The sequence below is a fragment of the Danaus plexippus genome, chromosome 27 (genome assembly GCF_018135715.1).
Source record: "Danaus plexippus chromosome 27, MEX_DaPlex, whole genome shotgun sequence".
In the NCBI taxonomy this organism is placed as follows: Eukaryota; Metazoa; Arthropoda; class Insecta; order Lepidoptera; family Nymphalidae; genus Danaus; species Danaus plexippus.
The window spans coordinates 1,281,235-1,304,129 of record NC_083555.1 but is presented as its reverse complement, the minus strand read 5'-3'; the positions used below and the strand labels follow the sequence as shown (position 1 = coordinate 1,304,129).

Sequence of the window (22,895 nt, the reverse complement as noted above, 5' to 3'; positions counted from 1 at the left end):
ATTAAACTATGAGTTCTGTGATGTGAAAACTTTTGATTTGAGTTACTATTTTAGTGCCAAAATAAACATTTACATAAGAAGTGTGTATTTTCATATGTAATAAAAATAAAGATGAGCTATATTAATGAGATCTAAGACTTTCGCGAGTTTTATTCATTTAAATGAAACTAATATTATTCGGTTTTACTAAGCGTGCTTTATTTTGGTTAAAAACTACATACTCCCGACGTTTCGGTTACTTTTCAGCAATCGTGATCACGGGCAGACGAGATGACTGTACGTAACAAAAATAAAGCACGCGTAGTATATCCGAATAATATTAGTTTCATTTAAAGGAGCTATATTGAGTAATTGATGAATTAGCGCGAAGGGCGAGGCGTGGAGTTGTGTAATGTATCGTGCTAAGGAGATTAGGGGAGAGGAGAGGATAGATTATTTAAAGAGCATGTGTGTATGTAATTATTAGGGTGCGCGACTCCGACCGCCGTTCAGTCGCGTGGTCCAGTGATGCGATGAATAATTCGTTAAAAAGTTTTAAAAGTGCAAAGAAGAGTTTAGAAGATCATCGTGTATGGTATTGATCAGAAGACTTCCGAACAGTGTAGCAGCTACCGTCGCCTAGCTGCCGTTATTCTGCCACCAGGTATTTCACAGTCAGTAAGGAAGATAAGTACACCCCTGTTAGCTAAAAGCAGGGACTTAGATTAAGTGCTCTCTCACATTATCACACACCTCCCTGTTAAAGCAGAGAGAATATCCTCATCCCGTCGTCCGTTATGGGCGAAAGTATTGCCGCACGTTTCAAAGCAGTTTCAGACAAGTAGAAACTAAAAAAAATATGTAAATATTCATTATTCTGTTGAAATTCGCAATAAAGAAGTGTTATACGAATAAGTTGTACTGTATTAATTATTCTCTTTAAGAAAGTCAGTTGTCTTGTAATTAAAGTACAAATGTAATGATTTAACAAGTATACAATTTTAAATTCCTATAAATAATATATAATGAGGTATTATGATTAAAATTATTTCTTATGTAATGTTGTGTATATATCGGCGCAAGCAGCTTCAATGACGGATGCAACATGAAAATGACTCAAGGCTGTCATCAATTATTATAACAACTTATTGGTCGTTACTATTGCTAAAAGTAAAACGAAATCAAAGAGAATAGAACTATGTTTGAATTCTGGTATAAATATGACCTCTGGACGCACGACAGCGGACTGCAGAGTTCAGCGAGTGCGGATCATAAAGAATGTGATTATGAAGAAACTTCGAGAAATACAAGAACATTTAGAAGAATTGAAGTTTCATTTTAAAATATCTGGAACGTACTGAAACAAGTGAAATTAGTGACGTCAGCGAGGCTGGCGTCCTATCTTTAAAACAATGAATTTGTATTAAATCCGATATATATAATTACAATGCCAAAGACAATAAAAGCTACAAAAAAAACATAGATGATTAATAATCTTGATTGACGTAAGAATAAAATTTGAGTTAGTATTTTGGTTTCAAAATAATAAAAAAAATATATAATTATACTGTTAATAACGAGAACTGTTATTTACAAATTAATATAAATAATTATTTTATGATTATAATTTGTATCCAGCATAGTTTTCAAGAGCGCACGTCAAACAAAAAACAAGGAATTTTGTTAATAAACCGGGTTATGTTTAAAATAACGAATATATATACTTCTTTGGGAGTTCGTTGAAACAGAAAGAATTCAAACATGATTTTAAAAAAAAAATTATACTTAGTCGTTAAAATATTCGTATTTGTTTATTATATTTGGAAATGTTATTTAAAGAATAAAGCAAAAAGTTTAGCCATATTGCTTATTAAACAATGGAATACTTAAAGTCTAAATTGCACAACCATTCTAAAGATTTAGAGATAAGATAATTTTGTTTATATATTTTGTTTGGATAAGATATTCGACGACGAAAACTTCTCAGCATTCCCTGAATTCACCGTTAGGGTGCCGGGTCCATCGCATTGCAGAGAGAGTTGCTTTAACAGTGCCTAGGACTTGCAACCCAAGTGTAGGTTTAAGGGACCCTACCTAACCTACCCTACTATACCTAACGTACGTTAAACGTTCATTTCCACCGTCCAAGTTCATCTCCCCGCCTAATCAAATTTGACTGAAACCTACTAGGGCTGCCTTTGAAGAACGTTCTAAGGATAAATTAATTTTAATTCTGGACAGGCCCAAGTCTTTAAGTAGGTTGTAAAGATATTTAGCTGTAATACCTCTACTCCCACTTCTACAAATTTATAACGAACCTATTCCTAGTAAGCTCGTAATAATTGTTAACCTTGATGGTATGGTCTTTGGGGATGTTGAATTTCTCAGGAACCGTAAGCTCTATTAACACAACGCGCTTTAAAATTCACAAATACAGAAATATTTCTGGTCTAGACGCCGATGCACAAATATGCTCTGGGATTTTATATCGCTTTTCATACATATCCATCATTGTTGTCCAATCAGGAGCCGCTTTAAGAATAGAGTAAGGTTTAACGTTTCATTTTACAGCCCTAGTGCCTGCTCTCACAAAACATATTGATCACCGGTTTGTGGTTATTTCTTTATGCGTTATGGCTACCAAAAGACTAATCGCTTCACGTATGTTTTCTTAAACCCTATCATGAAGACGTGAGTATTGACAGCTATCCAGGAGTTCCCTACATCCCACCAGCAATTGCTTAGCAGTTTCAACTGCCTCCTCGCAGACATAGCAAGTATTTTCGGTATCTTTACCCCATCTCACTACATTCCTCTGATCTAGGATCAGTCATTTAGAACGTATTGAGATAAAATTTTAAAAGTACTGGCGACCAATCATGAATTAAGGTGTGCCATTTTAGTGCTAATAAGATGCAAAAATCTTTTTTATCTAACCATTCCTTCTGCATTTCTTGACTCATTGCATGGATCTTCTATTTAGCATTCTCGTTTTTACGAATAAAATACTTTAATATATCCGTATCCTTGGCCTTCTTACTTCATCATAACCCTACTCTGTTACTTTGCGCCCCTATCAAAAACTGTCTATGAAATTAGTCTTGACTCCAGCTCTAGGGCATCTTTTTTTTGGGAGTGATGTAACGACGTCATCCTGGGAAATTTCCAAGATGATTTATGATAGATATGTCTCTTGGAAACTCTTAAGTATCTATATAACTTCGATGGCCTTTTTGGACTCATGTCAAAACTTTCGCATTCCCTGAATAAAGCAGACAAATTAGCCAGTAGCGCAAGCCTTAGCCACAACATTCAAACCTTTATGACCTTTGACAAAAGGGTTTTATTAAAACCATAGTCGCGGAAAGGCTAATTTAAAGGTTATGGTAGGTAATTATCGTTGATCCAAGCTTTTTTGACGTTACTTATCGGTTTGTTATTTACCTTCATAAGATCATTTAAAAAACTATTCCCTTTTCCTTTTAAGGATGGAGTACGACCTATAGTATCTGTCTTAAGAGCGAGAACTTTAAATGGAGCAGTTTTCGTAACCGCAGAAACGCATTAACCGCCTAACGATAATCTCTGATCTTTATTACTTCGACTAATATTATGTTATAAAAAGTGGACTGAGTTTATGTACCCATAATGATGGTTCTATACTTTTTATTAACATATAAATACATATTACTATATTTGCCTCCACTGTCTTGGCTTTGGTTGGTATGAGAATAAGTAAATCTAGGTATTATTACTGTGTTTTGTGTTTGTTCATTAAATAATATGTAGACAATTACACAATTCACAATGTAGGTTCTTTTTTTTTTTCAAATTAAAGCTTTTCAATCAATAATTTATATTGCTTATATTATGCAGTTGCAACAAAAATAGATGAATTTTTTCATACCTTCTTTGTGATATATTAAGTCGTTCTATCGTTGAAAATTTTAAATATTCTATTCGCTGGGTGCTTGACTCCAGCGCCATCTAACGATACAACGTACGGTGGCTCTTTTGAGAAAATAAACATGTATTGGATGTCAAATAGTTATTGAAAAAATAAAATCAACTTGAAAAAAATTTTTTTTCAATGTGAAATGTGATATATAACACGGAGTGAATATTAAATTAAAATTTTTTCCGTGGGTCAGCTAAAAACAGTAAGTAAAATAAATACAACAACTAAAACAAGTCTCAATAAGTGAATTAGGTTAAGACATCAAGATGTTTTTGTAAATTAATATAGAATAAAAAATCATTATTAATATTAATAAACAATCTAAAATAATATATAAAATAACAAATAGCTCTATTTAACATAATTATATTTTTACGAATGTATCTTAAATTTTTTTTTTTTTTATTTAATTTTGCAGATAAAAAATGGAATTGGTGTTAAGAACGGGTTTTCAATCTATCACACATAATATTATTTTTCAACCACAGACTTTAATTAGTACTTGATTCAACATCTGATTTTTCACCGCCAATGAAGTGTTCACTGCATATAACATCCATAGGTTTTGGAGACCATAACGATCCATCAATACTTTACAAAAAAATATTAATTAAATTATTACTCCGTTTTCTTACACGACATACACATGTATATGACATTATTCTATAGAATACGGTTGTAGGTTATAGTAATACTTACTTTTGCCTTTTAACAGCAGTTATCCATTTTAAATAAAACTAGTATTATTCGGATTTACTACGCGGATTTTATTATTTAAAAACTACATAATCCCGACGTTTCGGTTACTTTGCAGCAACCGTGATCACGGGCAGACGAGGTGTGAATGTCTGTCAGTTGGTCCTTGTTATTTATCATCTACCGCCATCGATTTCTTAATTTTCTGGCGTACCGCTCTGGATGCCGGCAGAATGCGCTCACGGTGTCTTGAGGTCCTGCGGTGTGGTTTCGGACATGGGATTTTATATTTTTAAGAACGGGGTCCCAGGTGTTTGATAAATTCCAGCCATCTTCTCTATTGAAATTGGGATGTTTTTTAATTTCAATAGCCTCGCGAATTAATCTCGGTATATACTTGTCTTCCCGAGCGAGGATTTGAGGTTTATCAAAACGAATGTAGTGGCCTGGTTTGTCCATTGTGTGTTCACACACTGCTGACTTCGACGCGCGCCTGTTTTTGATGTCTGAGATGTGTTCCTTAACCCTTGTACCGATGCTCCTCTTCGTCTGTCCAATGTATGACAAGCCACAGTCACAGTCGAGTTTGTATACACCCGCTTGTTGTAAAGGAATGTTACTCTTGATTGGTCTCAAGAATTGGCTCACTTTTTTATGTGGTTTGTAAATCGTTTTAATGGAAACCTTCTTCAAAATGTTGCCTATTCTGTCAGTAACTCCCTTCACATATGGTAGTATCGCAGGTTGTCGTTCAACTGTGGGTGGCTTCAGGTGGTTCTTGCGATGCTGGCGAGGCACGGGCAGGTTGTTGATGGTGAGAGCATGTTTTACATGCTGCAGCTCGGCCTCTAGGTGGTCAGCATCACAAAGGTGTTGGGCTCTCTGTAACAAAGATTTGCCAACGGTAGCTAACTGTATAGGGTGGTGGTGCGAGTTACCGTTGAGGTACCTGTCCGTGTCTGTGGGTTTCCTATAAACAGTATGTCCCAAAGTATTGTCAGGATTCCTAACGACAAGTATATCAAGGAAAGCTAAAGAATTATTTGCCTCCAATTCTATAGTAAACTGAATCTTACTATTGATAGAATTAAGATGGTTCAGAGAAGCAGATGTTTTATTTTTATTTAATATTGTGAAGGTGTCATCTACATACCGTTTATATATTAAAGGTCTTACAGGAGGAGAGCAAAGGGCTCGCACCTCGAAGTCTTCCATGAATATGTCAGCAACAACGGGGGAAACCGGCGAACCCATTGCAACTCCATCTACTTGTATGTAGAATTCATCCTTCCACATGAGGTAGCCAGATGTTAGGCAATGCTTTAATAGCTCTGCATATTCTATAGGCATATTGTTATCCTTTAACTTACCTCTTACAATCTCAATGCAGTCAAGAACAGGTATACTAGTGAATAATGACTGTACATCGAAACTGACCATACTGTCATTGTCGCTCAATTTTAGGTGTTTTAAATCTTTGACAAACTGGTAGGAATCCTTAACAAATGACTTTGTGTGGCGCCGGAGAGGTGATAATATCTTTGAAAGAAATTTAGCCACTTTATAAGTGGGTGAGTCAATCTGGCTTACTATTGGGCGTAATGGAACATCCTGTTTATGGATTTTAGGTAACCCATACAATTTTGGAGGTTTTGCACACGATGGTACGAGTGATTTGATATCTGGATTGAGTTTTGAACTGTATTTATTTATTAAAAATTTTGTTTCTGTTAAAATTTTAGCTGTCGGGTCTTTGTTAACTTTTTTATAAATAGAGTTATCCGAAAGAATTTCGATTATTTTATTATCATAATCACTCGTATCCATTAATACGGTCGCGTTCCCTTTATCTGCACGGAGGACAGTCATGTCTTCATTGTTGCGAAGTTGTTTGAGTGCAACCGATTCTTGACGAGAGATATTTTGTCGAGGCAATTTGCTCCGGCGCAGAACATACGAAACATCCTGCCGGATTGCTTTAGACTCTTCTCTCGTGACATGATTTTTATGAAGACATTCCTCAACGTTACAGATAATGTCTTCGAACGGTAATTTTGATGGCACTGGTGCAAAATTCAATCCTTTTTTAAGGATCTCAACGGTTTCTTTATCTAAAGTTTGTTTTGACCGATTGACAACAGTTACCGATGTTTGTGTTGCCCGACTTAAATTAGGAATAGTTAGGAATCCTGACAATACTTTGGGACATACTGTTTATAGGAAACCCACAGACACGGACAGGTACCTCAACGGTAACTCGCACCACCACCCTATACAGTTAGCTACCGTTGGCAAATCTTTGTTACAGAGAGCCCAACACCTTTGTGATGCTGACCACCTAGAGGCCGAGCTGCAGCATGTAAAACATGCTCTCACCATCAACAACCTGCCCGTGCCTCGCCAGCATCGCAAGAACCACCTGAAGCCACCCACAGTTGAACGACAACCTGCGATACTACCATATGTGAAGGGAGTTACTGACAGAATAGGCAACATTTTGAAGAAGGTTTCCATTAAAACGATTTACAAACCACATAAAAAAGTGAGCCAATTCTTGAGACCAATCAAGAGTAACATTCCTTTACAACAAGCGGGTGTATACAAACTCGACTGTGACTGTGGCTTGTCATACATTGGACAGACGAAGAGGAGCATCGGTACAAGGGTTAAGGAACACATCTCAGACATCAAAAACAGGCGCGCGTCGAAGTCAGCAGTGTGTGAACACACAATGGACAAACCAGGCCACTACATTCGTTTTGATAAACCTCAAATCCTCGCTCGGGAAGACAAGTATATACCGAGATTAATTCGCGAGGCTATTGAAATTAAAAAACATCCCAATTTCAATAGAGAAGATGGCTGGAATTTATCAAACACCTGGGACCCCGTTCTTAAAAATATAAAATCCCATGTCCGAAACCACACCGCAGGACCTCAAGACACCGTGAGCGCATTCTACCGGCATCCAGAGCGGTACGCCAGAAAATTAAGAAATCGATGGCGGTAGATGATAAATAACAAGGACCAACTGACAGACATTCACACCTCGTCTGCCCGTGATCACGGTTGCTGCAAAGTAACCGAAACGTCGGGATTATGTAGTTTTTAAATAATAAAATCCGCGTAGTAAATCCGAATAATACTAGTTTTATTTAAATGAATACTCGCGAAAGTCTTAGATGTCATTAGTTATCCATTTTTTTCGTTGATTTAATTTCCACTTGGCAACCGGAAACTTATAAAATTCACAATTACTATTCCTACTAGTATTTTTGCAATCGACTACACAACAACTTTGATGACCCATTTTATTTTATTTATTTAATTAAACTGACACACGTGTTATTGTTATGGTCATAGATAATAAAGAGCCACCCGTAGTCCTGCATTGTCCGCAGCGAGCACTGACATCACTTTTGTGTCCCCCACTATGCCTTACGCACCCAGCGAATATTGAAGCTATCAAGAGGCAAAAGTGTACAATATTTTATATAAAAAAAAAAACATTTTAACTCATTTCTCTTCGAAGTGAAGAGCCAAAACATTTTATTGAGAACATTAAATTTTATATTTCATTGAAAACATTTCAAATTTAAAATTTAATGCTTGCGATATTCAAACTAATTTACCTTTATGGGCGATGTTGAGCTACAATAAGAAAGGGGAGAAGTTAAAAGGAAATAAAATTTAATTTGTTGTTGTAGAAGTATTATCATTTTACTTTCAATAAAAACATAGTTTAATTTTTTTTTAATGTTTGCTTCTTCGGAAAACCTGAAGTAGCTTATTGGAAATAAGCAAAAAAAAATTGCTATGGAAGATAAAAAATTGTCTGAAACTAAAGTAAAAGGTCTTAATTTTTAATGCATAACTTTGAAAGGAAAACAGATAATAATTTTTCCTATACCAATGTTAGGCGTTGATATCAAAATACGGATTAAAATAGGATTTTAACATCATTTAGCCTGTTATTTTTTGTGGGGAAAATAGAAATCTACTATTTACACGTGTATGAACAATAAAATTATATATATTTTAAGCAATACAAGAAAAAGATACTGAAAATAAACAGTTACAAGCTGATCGGGATATTAAATAATAAAAGTGAAGAGTAACAATTTATTCCTTTAAGTAACTCATGTTCGAAATTAGGACAGAACCATAAGAATTAACATGGCAATTTGATCTTTGTTATAATGAAGCATAAGTCGTATATATGTATAGAGCGGTAATAGTAAAAATATTTTTTGTTTAATGATCGAACACATTAAATTACATCATCAAACACTTATCTAGAAACTTAGTCAAGAAAATTCGATCATCTGTGTTGAAATATTTGTGTATTTACATACATACGTATGTCTCACAAAACCGTGGTGAAATATAAATTTGTAAAATCCATCAAAATGTAACGCTGTAAAGCAAAACACATAAACAAAGTAATTTAAAAATAAAATTAAAATCATTTTCTACCTCAGACAAAATTTGTGTTTAGGGATGAAATTTTACACAACTTAAAGAGAGTTATTGAAGATTTTTAAAGTTTAAATAAAATTAGTATTTTTCGGATAAACTACGCGTTACTTATTTTTGTAAAACACTACATACTCCCGACGTATTTAATTACGATTTTTAACGTTAATGTTATATGTGAACCGCTACCATTATTTTTACTATGCTATCATATTATTTTCATGTATTAGTTTCTTGCTTTTTTGTATTTTGTTCGCCTAACAGTTTTGTTTCACCGATCTTACCCACCATTTCATTCGCAAAATCTTCAATTACACACACACTATTTGCTTATAACCTTCCCATGTTTAAATTGGTTTGAGCGTTCTATTTAACTTACAAATAAACAGCTTTCAGTAGTTTCACGATATTCCATTTCAGACAAATAGTTGTTCCAACGTCGCTCGAGTCACATACATGAATGAATGAATCATAAATCGATTTTTCCATATAACCTTTGTAGTATCAGTAAGTATTCTAGAAACGTTATAATACAACATATAATATAACGTAAACATATTAATTGCATATTTGAATTTTTTTTAATATTTTAATTAGGACATATATTTAAGCATTATTATTTATAAACTATGTCTCTGCAACTAGTATATATATTAGCTGGTGCACCTTTGTAAAAAAAAACACCCTCATTTAACTAACTTATGAATAAATAAAAACGAACTATTTGATATTTATCGTGGCACACAAATGTTTAATCAATATTTTTTTTGCTGTAAACATTACAATTTTGTTATTTATTACGACCAGTTATCCTTATAATAACGCTTATTGCATGGAGCAATGTACACTTGGCAAAGCAAATAAGTCAAATAAAATAGGCAACAAATCATCATAAGGGAGGCTTATATTTCATCGTTTGTTGTAAGATAACTGACGACGAGCTTAATGCGCTAATCTTGTATGCATGTGGATCATAATGTGCGAGAATATGCGGACATCAATCTTGCGACTGCGAAATTTTTATAAATCACCTACAAAAAATAATGTACGCTAGCAAAAATTATATTGTTTACAATCAGATTATTCTCGTATTCTCGTAATTCAAGTAAAATTGACCGACCTTCACATATTATTTGACGATTTACAAAACATCCAATTCATTCAATGAACATAAATTTAGATTTCGCAATAAATCATAACCACAATACATAAATTATTGATTTAGCATACACAGCCATCAATTTATTTTGCTCTAATGACGCCACTATGTCTAAAATTGTATTCTCTTTATTTAAGTTCACAATGACATAATCGCATTTAAAATACGTTAACAGACAAAACATTATATGTCGTACAAGCTATTATAATAGTAAAGGATATTAGAAACATAAAATAATAATATAGTATATGATGTATTGTTTTTTTTTTAGCATAACGTGTAGGAAAAAAGGATTTTAATATGTGACCGATCGTTTATATAATTTATTCTCTGTTCGCATTAATAAATCGGTAAGAGAAAAAACTTGCTATTGTCCTGCTGAGATTTCCACAATTTGTATAAACAGCTAAAGAATGACCACAGCTGAATTTGGATGATCACGCAGCTGGTAAGGATCCAGACAAATACACTTCCTAAAGCCCCATCACCATTGGGATCTCTGTGCACTTAAGTCTTTATCGACATACGCCTTGCCTAAATACCATACAATATCATTGTCTTACATACGTGCCCCATTAATTCAGAAGGCTTTATAGGATCGTATAAAGTGGATGAAAGAGGTCGATATTTCTTTGTCTTAGTCGAATTTCCAGCTAAAAGCATGATTAAAAAACCTGTTATCCTGCAAAAATCACCTAAAACAGCTTAATCAGGAATAGACTAAGAGAACCAGTCTTATGTTTGTGATACTTATTCTGGAGATGCCGCCATAATTGCAACAAATCTATTTGATTTTTGTGTTTTATTTTCTAAGATACTTTTCACAAGCTCTCCACCGATTCCATTATTCCGATCTCTCATAAGCACTCTCTGCAATTAAAAAGATCTCCGTGACAAAAAGAATGCACCAGGGTGCCTCTTCCCAAATATTCGAGGTCACGGTATCGTGATTAGCAGGATGAGGAAAGAACTTAACGCCAATCGTTGGTTCAAGCCAATCGTCCCGTTGAACTAGGATACTTAATTTGCGGCGCATAGTTTTAATCAACTGCAGGTACTTCCCCGGTCACCTTTTGTCTGTAGGGCCCACCTTAAGGCTTCACAAGGCACCTATTTATATTGCTTTCCTGGGTAAATTAATTCTTTGTAAAGTGATTTTCTGGATGTTGAAGAACGAAGTTTTACCTTCCCCATTTTGTTATATATTTAATTACCGCTATAAGTACACAAATACTGTGAGATAGGATAAATCTTTCTGAATTGTATAGCTTAGGAATGTGGGGCTTAGATAGAAGTGAAATTTAATATTTTAATACAAAGCACCTTACAGAGTTAATTGACGGCGAGCATGGAGGCTGACAAGTAATCTATGTAAACAATATACTAACTAGATATCGAGTTACTGCTGCCTACTTTAAGACTTAGGATACTTTAAGATTTTGCTGATTTATAATGATTAATAAAAATAAATCTTTCATTACATTTAAGGTAGACATTAAATATTTTTTTATGTATCACTTCGTTTCAATAAGAGCTTTATTAACAAAGCCATTTAATTTATACATTTATACAAAAAAATATATATATTTGGAAAATGTACTTATATGTTTGTACATTAAATTGATGTTTACAATTGTTTCAAGCAAGATTATTCGCGTTGGGCAACGGCTTGAAAATTTCCATTAGAAAACACGAAGAAAAATCGCTTCCTTTCCTATTCGCTGACAAGTCAAAAGCATTACTTTTGTTTTTCATAAATCTTCCCTACCCTTTTGGAATATTTGCTCAAGTTATGTGAGTCATGTCAAAAGTGTAATCTGAGGCAACATAGCGGCCTTCATATTATATTGGACGTTTATTTTGAAACTTTGCTATGCCCATCACGTTTTTTCCGGAGGAGGAAGTTGAATAATTTTGTTGGTATTATTTCGTTTCAGGGCTCAAAAGTATTTTAAAAGACCGCTACAATAAATGCTAATAATAAAAAAACTACCAATAATAACTCCTTTTCGAAAAACTGCCAATATGTTTTTTAATCACTTGTATAAGACCTAGAAATGTAATACTATTATATTAAAGATCTTTATCTCACGAAATCAATGAAGTACTAAGTAGTATTTTTAAAGAAATTGCTTATTAGACAGCAATAAAGATTAAATAAAATAATCTGTCTAAATTCACATAAATTAAGTATTATATATTATAATATGTAATGTGAATTTTATTAATTTATGTAGTTATACTATACTACGAAGAGCGGAAGTTACTAAGAGCATAGCCACAAAATATTCACGACAATTAAAAGAAATGGCAAAAATTTTTATCCTACACTTATCCAAATAGAAGGAAAAACGATATTAAGATAATTTTTGAAAACTTTATTCAATAATAAATTAAAACTTATGTAACATAAAATAATTACATTCTAAGGCAGTGTGGCATTTCGAATCACTGCTCATTTTTACATTTAAAGTGACAAAAACATGAAACATAAAAATAAATTATTTATAACACAAGTATAAATAATAAATTTACCCATTTTATTTTGAGATACGTAGCAATTTTTTTTTTATTAGTAATGTACGTTAATAAAATTATCAAACGATGCTTAAATAAAGAGTAATCATGAAAAAAGTGGTACACCGAATCGTTTAATAATCCAAAGCACAGAACAAAGCGACGCCACGCTTTATCCAATGAGATTGTGGCTTGTGAGTCGCCAGTTCAATAGTCATTACATAGTTGGTCGAGTGTCCAGTTGTTGAGAGGGTCCCAGCTCTAACGAGTGTCTTGTATGTCGGACATTCGTATAAACCTTGCGCTAGACGATGGTTTTGCTCTGGTTTCATATAGATAATTGCCATTTCTTGAATCGAAAATTTAAAAAATTTAGTTTTTTTATTCTCATTGTTTAACATAAATCATTAATAATGTTTATAAGTAGTGAATTTCTAAAAAAACCAACCGGTATGTAGTTCCTTAGGCCTGCTTTCTTCTAAAGTCATATCACCAGTATTAAATCTGGCACCTTCTAAAAATAGGCCTCTCACACAGCACCCATCATCTGGTTTTTTCGCTGGCGCAGCGTTAAGAGCCTGGAGAAATAACTTAGTTTATATCAGAATATTTCCATATATTCTTTACATATCTATTTATTATTGGAACGTGCGTCGAAGGCAGCACTAGTTGGATCGTTTAAAATTTGGTTAGATAGAGAGAGGAGCTTGGACAGCAGAGGTGAGCGTTTAACGCGCTTTAGATAGGCTCCCCTTCCACCTACACCTGGGTCGCAAGCCCCAGGCACTGTTGAAGCTCCCCTCCCTGCAACGCGATGGACCTGGCAACCGCACGGTGAATCCATGGACTGCTGACATATTTCATGTCATGGTAACCATTTTTTTTAATTGTATTTATTAACTTGTTTTCCATTGAATAATATATACTTATAATAAAGTATAATAAACGACTAATGTTTTTGTTCTAATAATTAATCAAATAAAGGCTAACTATCGTAAACTAATCCGAGACCAGTCTGCGACTTTGGGACCAGAACATATATTTGTATAATTATTCGCGACTAAAGCTTTTTTATCATATATTCCCATTTGCGAACACTATACCTATATAAGCAAGCGAAACCGTGGAAACGTGTGTGTCCCATACAAATATTCTTTTAATTTAAATTGTTTTGTCTTTGTCTTACCTCAAAAGCGTATGCGACAGTATCAATTGCAATGACATGTTTTCTAGCATAGTTTTGTAATGCACCAGTAAGGAATGCCTGAGGGAAGTAGAACCCAGAAATCCAAAACACCTTTGGAATCCCCCCATCAGCCCACTGCTGCATAAATTGTACCCTGAGACATAAATCTTTTACCCAAGCCGCTGAAGAAAAGACAAAAATAAATAATAAACATTTTGTAAAATTTTTAAATAATACACCTCACTTTTTCATACATTTGTTTTTGTGATCAGAAATCTAATACCTAGTGGTTTTAACGAAGGATACGCCTTAGCGCTCCACATATTTGGAACAGCGTTTTTAGCCAAACTTCCGGACATACTTTCTAGGGCTTCCGACATCACAACCAAGCCTTTAAGTGCCTTTTGTAGGTCCCTAACATAATAAAAAAATATTATTAAAAAAATTAAATCGTTAATTGCGGTTTGAAATATAGACTTACTGAAGAGAACTGCTAATAACAGTCAGAAGTTTATTATATCGTATAGCTTCTTGTATTAGCACTGTATTTAGAGACTCTTTATAGGACACGGGGTAGCTGTTGGAGAAAAAAAATATATAATATTAACTTCATTTATATATGATATTCATTCATTTAAATGTATGAGGGAATTACGTTGCAGCGATATATTTAACGTCAAGCATAGGAGGTAATACACTAAGAATGTCTTTTGCAGCATTTTCTGTCATCTCCTCGGCTGTGAGATCCCCTTCGCCGCTTACTTCCTTTGGTTGAAGATTGCTCAGAGTGTCTGTAATAAAACTCACAAAATTTACATCAAGAACTTTTGTGTAATAATAATTTACTTACGTCAACAAGAGACTTTAACATTTCGTTTTCACACAACAAACGTAGTTGTAAGAATTGTCTACTAGGATTTATAGCTAGTTAATCTTAATAAATATATATGAAACAGCCTATCCATTAGTAATATTTAAAATGACATATGATTTACTTATGCAGGAACTCGTCTCAGACATAGCATAACTGATGTTGGCGTTAGCGTGCAAACCGAATAACGCAGGGTCATCGTTCAGAGGCAAGGTGCGTATATAACGAGTGTAGTCATCAATCGTGGATGAAGATTGTTGCTGTTGAAACAATAAGTATAATTACAAACATATAATACAATATTACGATCTAAAATTATGAGGAGAAACCATTTATTCCTGAAATGAATAATATCAACAGTAAGTTTTCCTAGTTTTTGTTAAAGTACCTTCGAAATCATAATCAAACAGGAGTACATTTTTATAATTTGTTAAGGAATTTGAATACCTGTTTATAAGCGCCACTCTCATCGAATATCCACCTATCATTAAGGACAGCAGTAGTGTAGTAATCAGCCAACAAACACAACAGACACCGACGATCCCAATCATCAGTGACTCGTCCACCATAGTTAATATGACCCGCTGTGTACGTTAGCATCTGAACAAAATAATTTACCTAATACACTTATTACGTGAACTCATCACAACTATGTAAACATTAAAATCTGCCCTATCTGTTACACATAACTATAAAATTCAAATTAATTCTTGTCCATAATGCAAGCTTTGTTTAAGTTATTGCTTTCGTGAACCCTGTTTCATTTAGGGACTTAATAACGAACCTCAACGTCAGTTCTATTGTTCTCCCACAATATCATACAAACCAACAATACAAATAATAATAACAGTTACATAATAATCTCCTACTAATTATCACTTAAACTCATTGGTTCTTCCATTTCAACTGGTAATTAAAAAGCATTCTTTTTCAATTTAAAAGCTAGTAATTTAAGCTAAAAATAATGATCACACCCGCAGGGGCACTTCATGGTATTCAGTCAAAAACATGTGAAGTTGAGAAATGCAAATACGAAGATCACCGTCCGTGAATTCGTAAGGTATATTAAAACCAAGAGGTCCAAACTTGCGTCTTTCCAGAACTACACCATGGAATAGGCATAATGAAAATAGGAGCCACTGAAAATTACATAATTGTTGTCACTAATAATACAATAGCTAATATATGAAGTCAATCGATAAAATAACATATCTTTGTTTCAAAACTATAAAACAAATTTAATGAAAAAACAGATACATTTTATATTTGTTTTTCTTATAATATATAATATGGATAACCTTAAAATTAGGAACTTTGCTGTCTGATGAATTAAAATATTCAAGAAAATCAGGAACTTGATTCATATATGCTTTTAACAAGTTTGCTTTTATACCCCTAGGTGGTTCCACTGTCATTTTATATCCTGAAAAAATTTAAGTGTTTTTGTTTATTTTTATAACTAGGACTATACGTATTATTTATGTTTACAAATTTTTGTAAAAAACATGTAAATAAAGCAATAGTTTAATTCCTATTGTATTACATGTTACACAGTATATAAGGACACTTAATGTACTTAAATTCTTTAAAATACCGTTCTGTAACAACGCCACAGGAAAGAAGGGTGAAGGTGTTGATGTGAGCCACAGTCGGAAGTCCTTATGAACTACTTCTGGAACTATTTGCTCCACATTTAACTCCAGGACTGGCATCCAAGATGGAGACAAATGGCAATTCTAGAATACATATTAGTATATATATATCACATTTTCCTGCGGTCAGAAGTCACACTAAAGTATGAAACACATAGGTTTCATTTAATATCTAACGCAATCTATTTCATTAAAATATATTTTGCATTTCTACTGTACAAAATAGGAGCCAATTAACAAAGTTATTTTCACATTCTTAATATTATACATAGGACGGATATAGTTCGTATATTTTTGGACTCTTTCAGGGTTAATTTTATATTACTTTTTTTGAATTATGATTGTAACAATCTCTTAAAATTCTTTTATATTATGAAAAACAGTTTAACCAACCTACAAATTTTAATTGTATTAAAAAAAAATAATTAATAATTACATTACAATTGAAAGAAAAATGTAAATTTTTACCTGAAAAAATACCCAGTTACCGAAATCACAACCAACTTTCATCATAGCTTCGGCTAGAGGCCCTTGACCTTGTCCTAACGAAATACTTTCAAATCTTTTGCCCATCTTCATTTTGTCGGCAAATTTCAATAGGTCTAAAAGATGCATTCAAGTAATTGATAAATATAAACATTTAAAATAACTTAAACCGTTGTATACGATTCACAATGTAAAGTGAAATTTTTAAAAATTATATGAGGACACTTATATAAATAAAGTACTGTATAAAAATTGTACATAGATATTTTTAGTTTCGCATAGAATTACTGCCATAGTATTAAGTAAAGTCAAACTATGTCATACTTTCCATAAATCAAGACATCATCCAAGTACGCTGACAAAAACTAATATTTACCAGCGGCTGGATCAGTACCGGTGGAGAGCACGAAAATTATAGGAGCGAGTGGATCAGACTCAGCGTAAAGTGCTGCAAGATCAGCTGGCTGCGGTTCAACGAAACGAGCCCCAAGACCTGTCACTACGTAGTCCTGGACGAAGGAAGCAATCAAGTCAATTTTCAGGTTCAAGTTATACTTGTATGCTATGTACAGTATTATTTGAATTTTATTATTTCGAGTATGAGTTATGAAAGTACAATATCTATAATAAAATATACCTGAAGACCAGGAATTAATTTGTCAGGTCGTAAACACTTCAAAACAAGCAGCTTTTGAAATGCATCTAGTTGGGAATCTAATCCTTTTGGATACGCAAGTCTGGAACATTGAGATATATTTTATCTATACAAAACATAGACTTTATTAGTTGATAAGATAATAAGATGATTTTACTTATGAGGATTCCACGCGTCATAATAATTTTTAAAGAATTTGGTTTGCTGCGGAAAGTCCATTACGAATTGATGCATCGTTGGCAATGACGCCAACTGTAACATGTCCAACCACATCCGGGGAGATATCCACTTTGGTTCGGGGTTCTCAAGTTCCTTGTGTTGAAGATATTTATATTTAATGTAACAATAATATTTTGAAGATAACTAAAATTCTTATAAGTAAACTTGTTTACAGTAAATGTGTTTTTATATTTACTTTATTGAAAAGCACTTTGTTCGCTGCTGAGATATTCTTGCTGTTAATTTAAATGCTAAATAGTATGACAGAAAACAAAAACTAGTGCATATATATATATATATATTTGTGATTCTTATTTATAATACCTCTTCAATTTTTCCTCCGATTAATAAGAAATTAAATTCTTGGAATCTTATAACTCCCTTGTCCAACAAAATTCTAGCACAAAGCAAAAAAGCAAACAAAAGCTTGTGCCTTTCAAATAAACTCCTGCATACATTCTGGTATAACAGAAATGTGAAATGTTCTATTATTATTTCAACTCTTTCGATTATATCCTCTGTGAAATAATCCACACATTAATATTTTATAAATATAGACTGAATAAAATGTAAGCCATGTAATAATATTCAATACCATTTGGCTCAGTTTCTGCCATACTCCTAACGAAGAGTTTTATGAACCATTCTAATGAATATTGATACATTGGATCAACATTTGCCATTCCAGACAAGCAGAAAAACAGAATTTGGCCACGATTGGCCACTGGAACGTAGCCCAAACGCGCTTCGTCAATTTCAACTGACGTTCGCTCCATGTCTTCTACTTTTATCTAAAGTAAACCAAAAGAATATTTCTAAAACGTAGTTGTGTGTGTACAACACAAATCCTTAACTGTTATATTTATTTCCGAAATCGTAAATCTCGTTACGTATACGTTTTCATACCCGTTCGTTGTTTCGAAGAGTTTTTTGGTTCTCATACATAGAGAAAGGCTCTATCTTTAATAATTTTATTTTTAAATCTGTATACCTTAGCTCAGTATTTACGATAAAATTATGAAACTAATTTTTATTCTTATACACAGAAATACCAGAATTTCAGCACTCTTGATTTTAATCGCCTCCAGGGTTAATATTAGAGGCAAATCATCTACTGGAGATCCTTCGCTGTTAGACAGGCCATACAAAATATCAGATTGCATTTCCGCTAATTGTGTTGCTAGCTGAGCTCGAGACACGATAAGTTGACCTCTAAGTTCTTCCAAATCTGGTCGCTCTTGAGCCACTACTATAGATAATAATTGTTCTGCTAAACCACTGTTTTGGACAAGAAAAGAAATTAGAAAATAATTTATTACACCACCTTGTATGTTTGTTTAAGTGTACCGCATAGAGGATTAGTCGGAAGACATAGAAGTTATTTGCTTACCTGGGCACTAAAGCAAAGTTAACAATTTGAACTTTGACCGAGACTTCAGGGGTATACCTTGGATTAGGCAACTTTGTTGTTATATATAAACGGAATCCCGCACAAAAAGGGATTAGAGAGTCCCCAAGTTTGAGAACTAGTTGTCCCGCTTGGCGAAAGTATTGTCGCTATACGGAAATTTACTTGTTAATAACAATATCAACTACAACTTGATTTAAATCAAAACCAAATGGCATAAATGACATAGTTATGAAATTTAATAAACTTATTTTTAATATCAAATAAGAAACATCAACAAAACTATTAATTACAAATGGAACAATGAAAGTAAACGTTAACTTTAAACGAGACAAACCATTATGATAAATGAATTCGAATACCTTCAACACAGGATCTAAAGCCGGGTCAAGCTCTTGAGCTACATTTTCCAATAAAAGTGGTTTGCCAAACCGGAGAGCAGATTCAAAGTTCCGTAACAAATCTCTGTCATTAGGCTTACAAATGACTATACCTTCGATTTTGCCCTAAAATTACGAACAGCGTTTTGTAATAAAATTTTTCATATTAATTCGAGAACTTTATTCAAACTAACGTTTTAGAAATTAGTTCTCAAATAATGGGAATTGCCTTTGTTACAAATCCGCAAGTCTGAATAAATTTATTTATTCTTTACTTGTACTAAAAAAGATCTTAAGCGTTGTAAAATACACACCATAGCTCTAATCCATTTATTAGCTTGCGTCTGTGGATCTATGATGAGTGGCCAACGACGTGAGTTGGACATCAAAACAGCCGACTCTACAGAAAGTGGATCGCGAGGTAGTCCGTACATTTGCCAATTTCTAAAAATAAATTTTATATCTCATAGCTAGCTAGCCTTCAATTATTCACAAAAAAAAACAAATTGTATGAACTATCATAGCAAGCCGTTATTTCTAATTACTGCCTTCTGGGTGTCGATGGAGCTGAATAAGAAATTAAATATTAACGAATACGAGCATGTTAAAATTACATAGTCAATTGTGGTGAATAAAAGTAAAAAACAAAATACTTATTCAATATATGAACACATTAGAAGAATTGTTATTTCTAATTCTTAGTAGCTCCTTGAATAATTAATTTCTCAACTGAAGACAGTTTACTTGGTGTTTTAATCGAATTCTCTTGACTTAAGTAGGGGTGTAGGGATGTAGCAATAAAGAAAATAAATGTCCTAAGCATTGATTTGTTTATGAAAAATTTTACCTAATGACAACTTCATCACCAAGTATGGAAAGCGGAGTACCGCCTTCAGTATGCGGGACCTTGACCTCCTGTCGAACATTATAAAAAAATAGATTCACTTGATTCTTGCCAACTCTTAAATACAAATCTTTAAGTCAAACAACACAAATTTATTTACCGAAATATGATTTATCCATTCTGATAAGAGTTCTCTTCTAAATTCATCAGTAAATGGGGTGACATACCCAACAGCACCTATTTCAAAATATAAAATTTATAAATATTTTTCCTAAAATATCGGATCGTAATATTCTATTTAATTACAGCTAGATAAAGTGTTTTAATGCTATTTAAAATTTAAATAGAATAAAAAGGCTATCAATGTTCAATATAGTCTTACAGGCACTAAGCATAATATCGCCAATGAGGTTAACTTGAGCGACGTCTAAATCTTTAATGGTTTTGATCCAACGAACTCTTTCGCTAGATAAACCATTTAATAGTCTGAAAACATAAATTTATATTTTAATACTATTTCGCAACTTTATTTGTTAATATTAGTTACTTATTTTATTCGCATCAGTACAAAAAATAACCAAAAGATATTGTTTTATGTATGACTGATGGAATTTATGAAAACCTGTTAGCCCTATCCATTCTCGCTAAACATTGATTGATATCTTCTTCCATTTTGCGTTTCTCTTCCTCTTTTTCTTGAAGATAAGCATTTAATTTTGCGATGCCTTCTAAAAGAGCTTGCATCTTTGCTTTGGCATTTGCCAACATTGCTGCAAAGAATAATTTAGCATAACAAACACAAAATATAATATTTTATTTGTAGGATTTTTTTTTACTTTGGTTATGTTACCTTCAACAGCCGCCAACTCTTTAGTAGCGCGTTCAAGTGCTTCTTTCTTGGGTGCCACTGCCTTATTAACGTGATAGAATTTGTACATTGCGTGGACCCACATACAAAGAGACATACAAGCTTTTGATACCTTCAGAAAGATATTTACTTTAAATTCAAAACCGAAAGATAAAAGAATTAATTTTAATTTTTCTTTTTCTTTCGTACCTTAGAAATCTTCATTGGTTCGTAGTTAGGGTCTGTAACATATTTTTTAAGTTTTTTAATCATATCTTCTGTAATAGACTCTTTGTCATATTTCATAAGTGAGTCCAAAAAAGCTGTGGGGTCGGCTAACATTTGAGAACCAGGCTTCCAGTAATTTAAAACTTTTTGTCCAAATGATGCACCCGCTTCCTATTTCAATTGGAAATGAGGATCAATTAAATGCTTTGTACATAAAATAGAATAGATTATTCTAAAGCACGTGACTAGGACTGACCTTGATAGGTTTTATATCAAACACCACACAAAGTGACTCTATAACAAGAACGACTCCCGCAGGAGGTTTTTTCATAGCTTTTACTTCAACAACGTCATTACGATTTAATTCTTGTAATGCCTTTTCAGCTGCTCGAAGTGCCGGCATTGCTTCATCTAATAAGAAAATTGTGTACAATTGACGATAATCAATTAAATCTTTTATATTTTCTTTTGACAGATCTGAATCAGAAAAAGAAAGATTTTATTGAAAGTAGTCTTAGAAGTACCTAGGTCCCTTTGAGCATCTTCAGCCATAGCAGATGTCTCCTTAGCCATAACTTCAGCTATAGCTTGTTCTTTTTCAACTTTAATCCTGGCTTCCTCTGCTATTTCCTAAGTATTATATAGACTCGATATATACAAGGACATAAATGGATATAATAGAAATAGTCAATAATGTAAAAGCGTTATAATACCGTATCAATGGCTATTTGCTCAATCACTTTTCTGGTCTCCTCTGCTGCCTTTTCCATTAATGGTTTAAGTTCAGCTAGTTCAATTTGTAGTTGCTTTACTTCTACTTCAGTCTGATTTAACTTATTCAAGCCTTTATTAAAGATGTCAATTAAAGATGTCAAGGATATAGACAATAAGAGAGGTTAATAATAATTAGTATGGATGATTTGAAACGTACCATTTTTAAGTGCATTAGATTCCTTCAGTATAGACTTCTGTTTCTTTTTGAACATCTCAGCATAGGCACCTAACATCTCCATGTAAGACATAGGGGTGACATAGTTAAGTCGGTTAAGACGAGCCAAGAAACGAGCAGATGCGTCTACCACACTCTGGTGAGCGAAACAGCAAACTGACTGAAATTTTATTTTTTATCACTTAAGCAAATCACTTGGATGTATTCCACAGCCGGCTTTTGTAAAATAATTTACCAGGTAACCAGGAATTTCCAATTAATAATATTTATCAAAAAAATGGTATTGTAACTTTGAAAACCTTAACACTAAAATATACTTAGGGTTGGGTTTTTAGCAGTATATCATGAATTTTAATATTTTTAAATTACTTTAATTTAGTAGCGC

General features: G+C 33.2%; 1 protein-coding gene across 1 annotated transcript in view; it reads right to left on the bottom strand.

The window, feature by feature from the left end:
- Window positions 1–12,637: 12,637 nt before the first annotated feature.
- Window positions 12,638–22,895, bottom strand: part of LOC116775764 (dynein axonemal heavy chain 1-like) — a 31,365-nt gene continuing 21,107 nt past the window's right edge. Inside the window, exons 56-86 of the mRNA XM_061525148.1 lie at window positions 22,493–22,670; window positions 22,275–22,405; window positions 22,086–22,191; window positions 21,818–21,972; window positions 21,544–21,732; window positions 21,337–21,466; window positions 21,109–21,256; window positions 20,869–20,972; window positions 20,647–20,723; window positions 20,490–20,557; window positions 19,957–20,086; window positions 19,625–19,768; window positions 19,245–19,411; window positions 18,907–19,132; window positions 18,450–18,645; window positions 18,179–18,372; window positions 17,793–17,947; window positions 17,618–17,717; window positions 17,357–17,489; window positions 16,963–17,096; window positions 16,437–16,578; window positions 16,141–16,265; window positions 15,817–15,981; window positions 15,290–15,442; window positions 14,967–15,102; window positions 14,627–14,762; window positions 14,453–14,548; window positions 14,255–14,385; window positions 13,972–14,153; window positions 13,234–13,363; window positions 12,638–13,134 (exon numbers count right to left, since the gene is read on the bottom strand). Of these exons, the coding sequence (XP_061381132.1) occupies window positions 12,920–13,134; window positions 13,234–13,363; window positions 13,972–14,153; window positions 14,255–14,385; window positions 14,453–14,548; window positions 14,627–14,762; window positions 14,967–15,102; window positions 15,290–15,442; window positions 15,817–15,981; window positions 16,141–16,265; window positions 16,437–16,578; window positions 16,963–17,096; window positions 17,357–17,489; window positions 17,618–17,717; window positions 17,793–17,947; window positions 18,179–18,372; window positions 18,450–18,645; window positions 18,907–19,132; window positions 19,245–19,411; window positions 19,625–19,768; window positions 19,957–20,086; window positions 20,490–20,557; window positions 20,647–20,723; window positions 20,869–20,972; window positions 21,109–21,256; window positions 21,337–21,466; window positions 21,544–21,732; window positions 21,818–21,972; window positions 22,086–22,191; window positions 22,275–22,405; window positions 22,493–22,670 (4,476 nt within the window). The 3' untranslated portion in view covers window positions 12,638–12,919. The remainder of the gene's footprint in view (window positions 13,135–13,233; window positions 13,364–13,971; window positions 14,154–14,254; window positions 14,386–14,452; window positions 14,549–14,626; window positions 14,763–14,966; window positions 15,103–15,289; window positions 15,443–15,816; window positions 15,982–16,140; window positions 16,266–16,436; window positions 16,579–16,962; window positions 17,097–17,356; window positions 17,490–17,617; window positions 17,718–17,792; window positions 17,948–18,178; window positions 18,373–18,449; window positions 18,646–18,906; window positions 19,133–19,244; window positions 19,412–19,624; window positions 19,769–19,956; window positions 20,087–20,489; window positions 20,558–20,646; window positions 20,724–20,868; window positions 20,973–21,108; window positions 21,257–21,336; window positions 21,467–21,543; window positions 21,733–21,817; window positions 21,973–22,085; window positions 22,192–22,274; window positions 22,406–22,492; window positions 22,671–22,895) is intronic.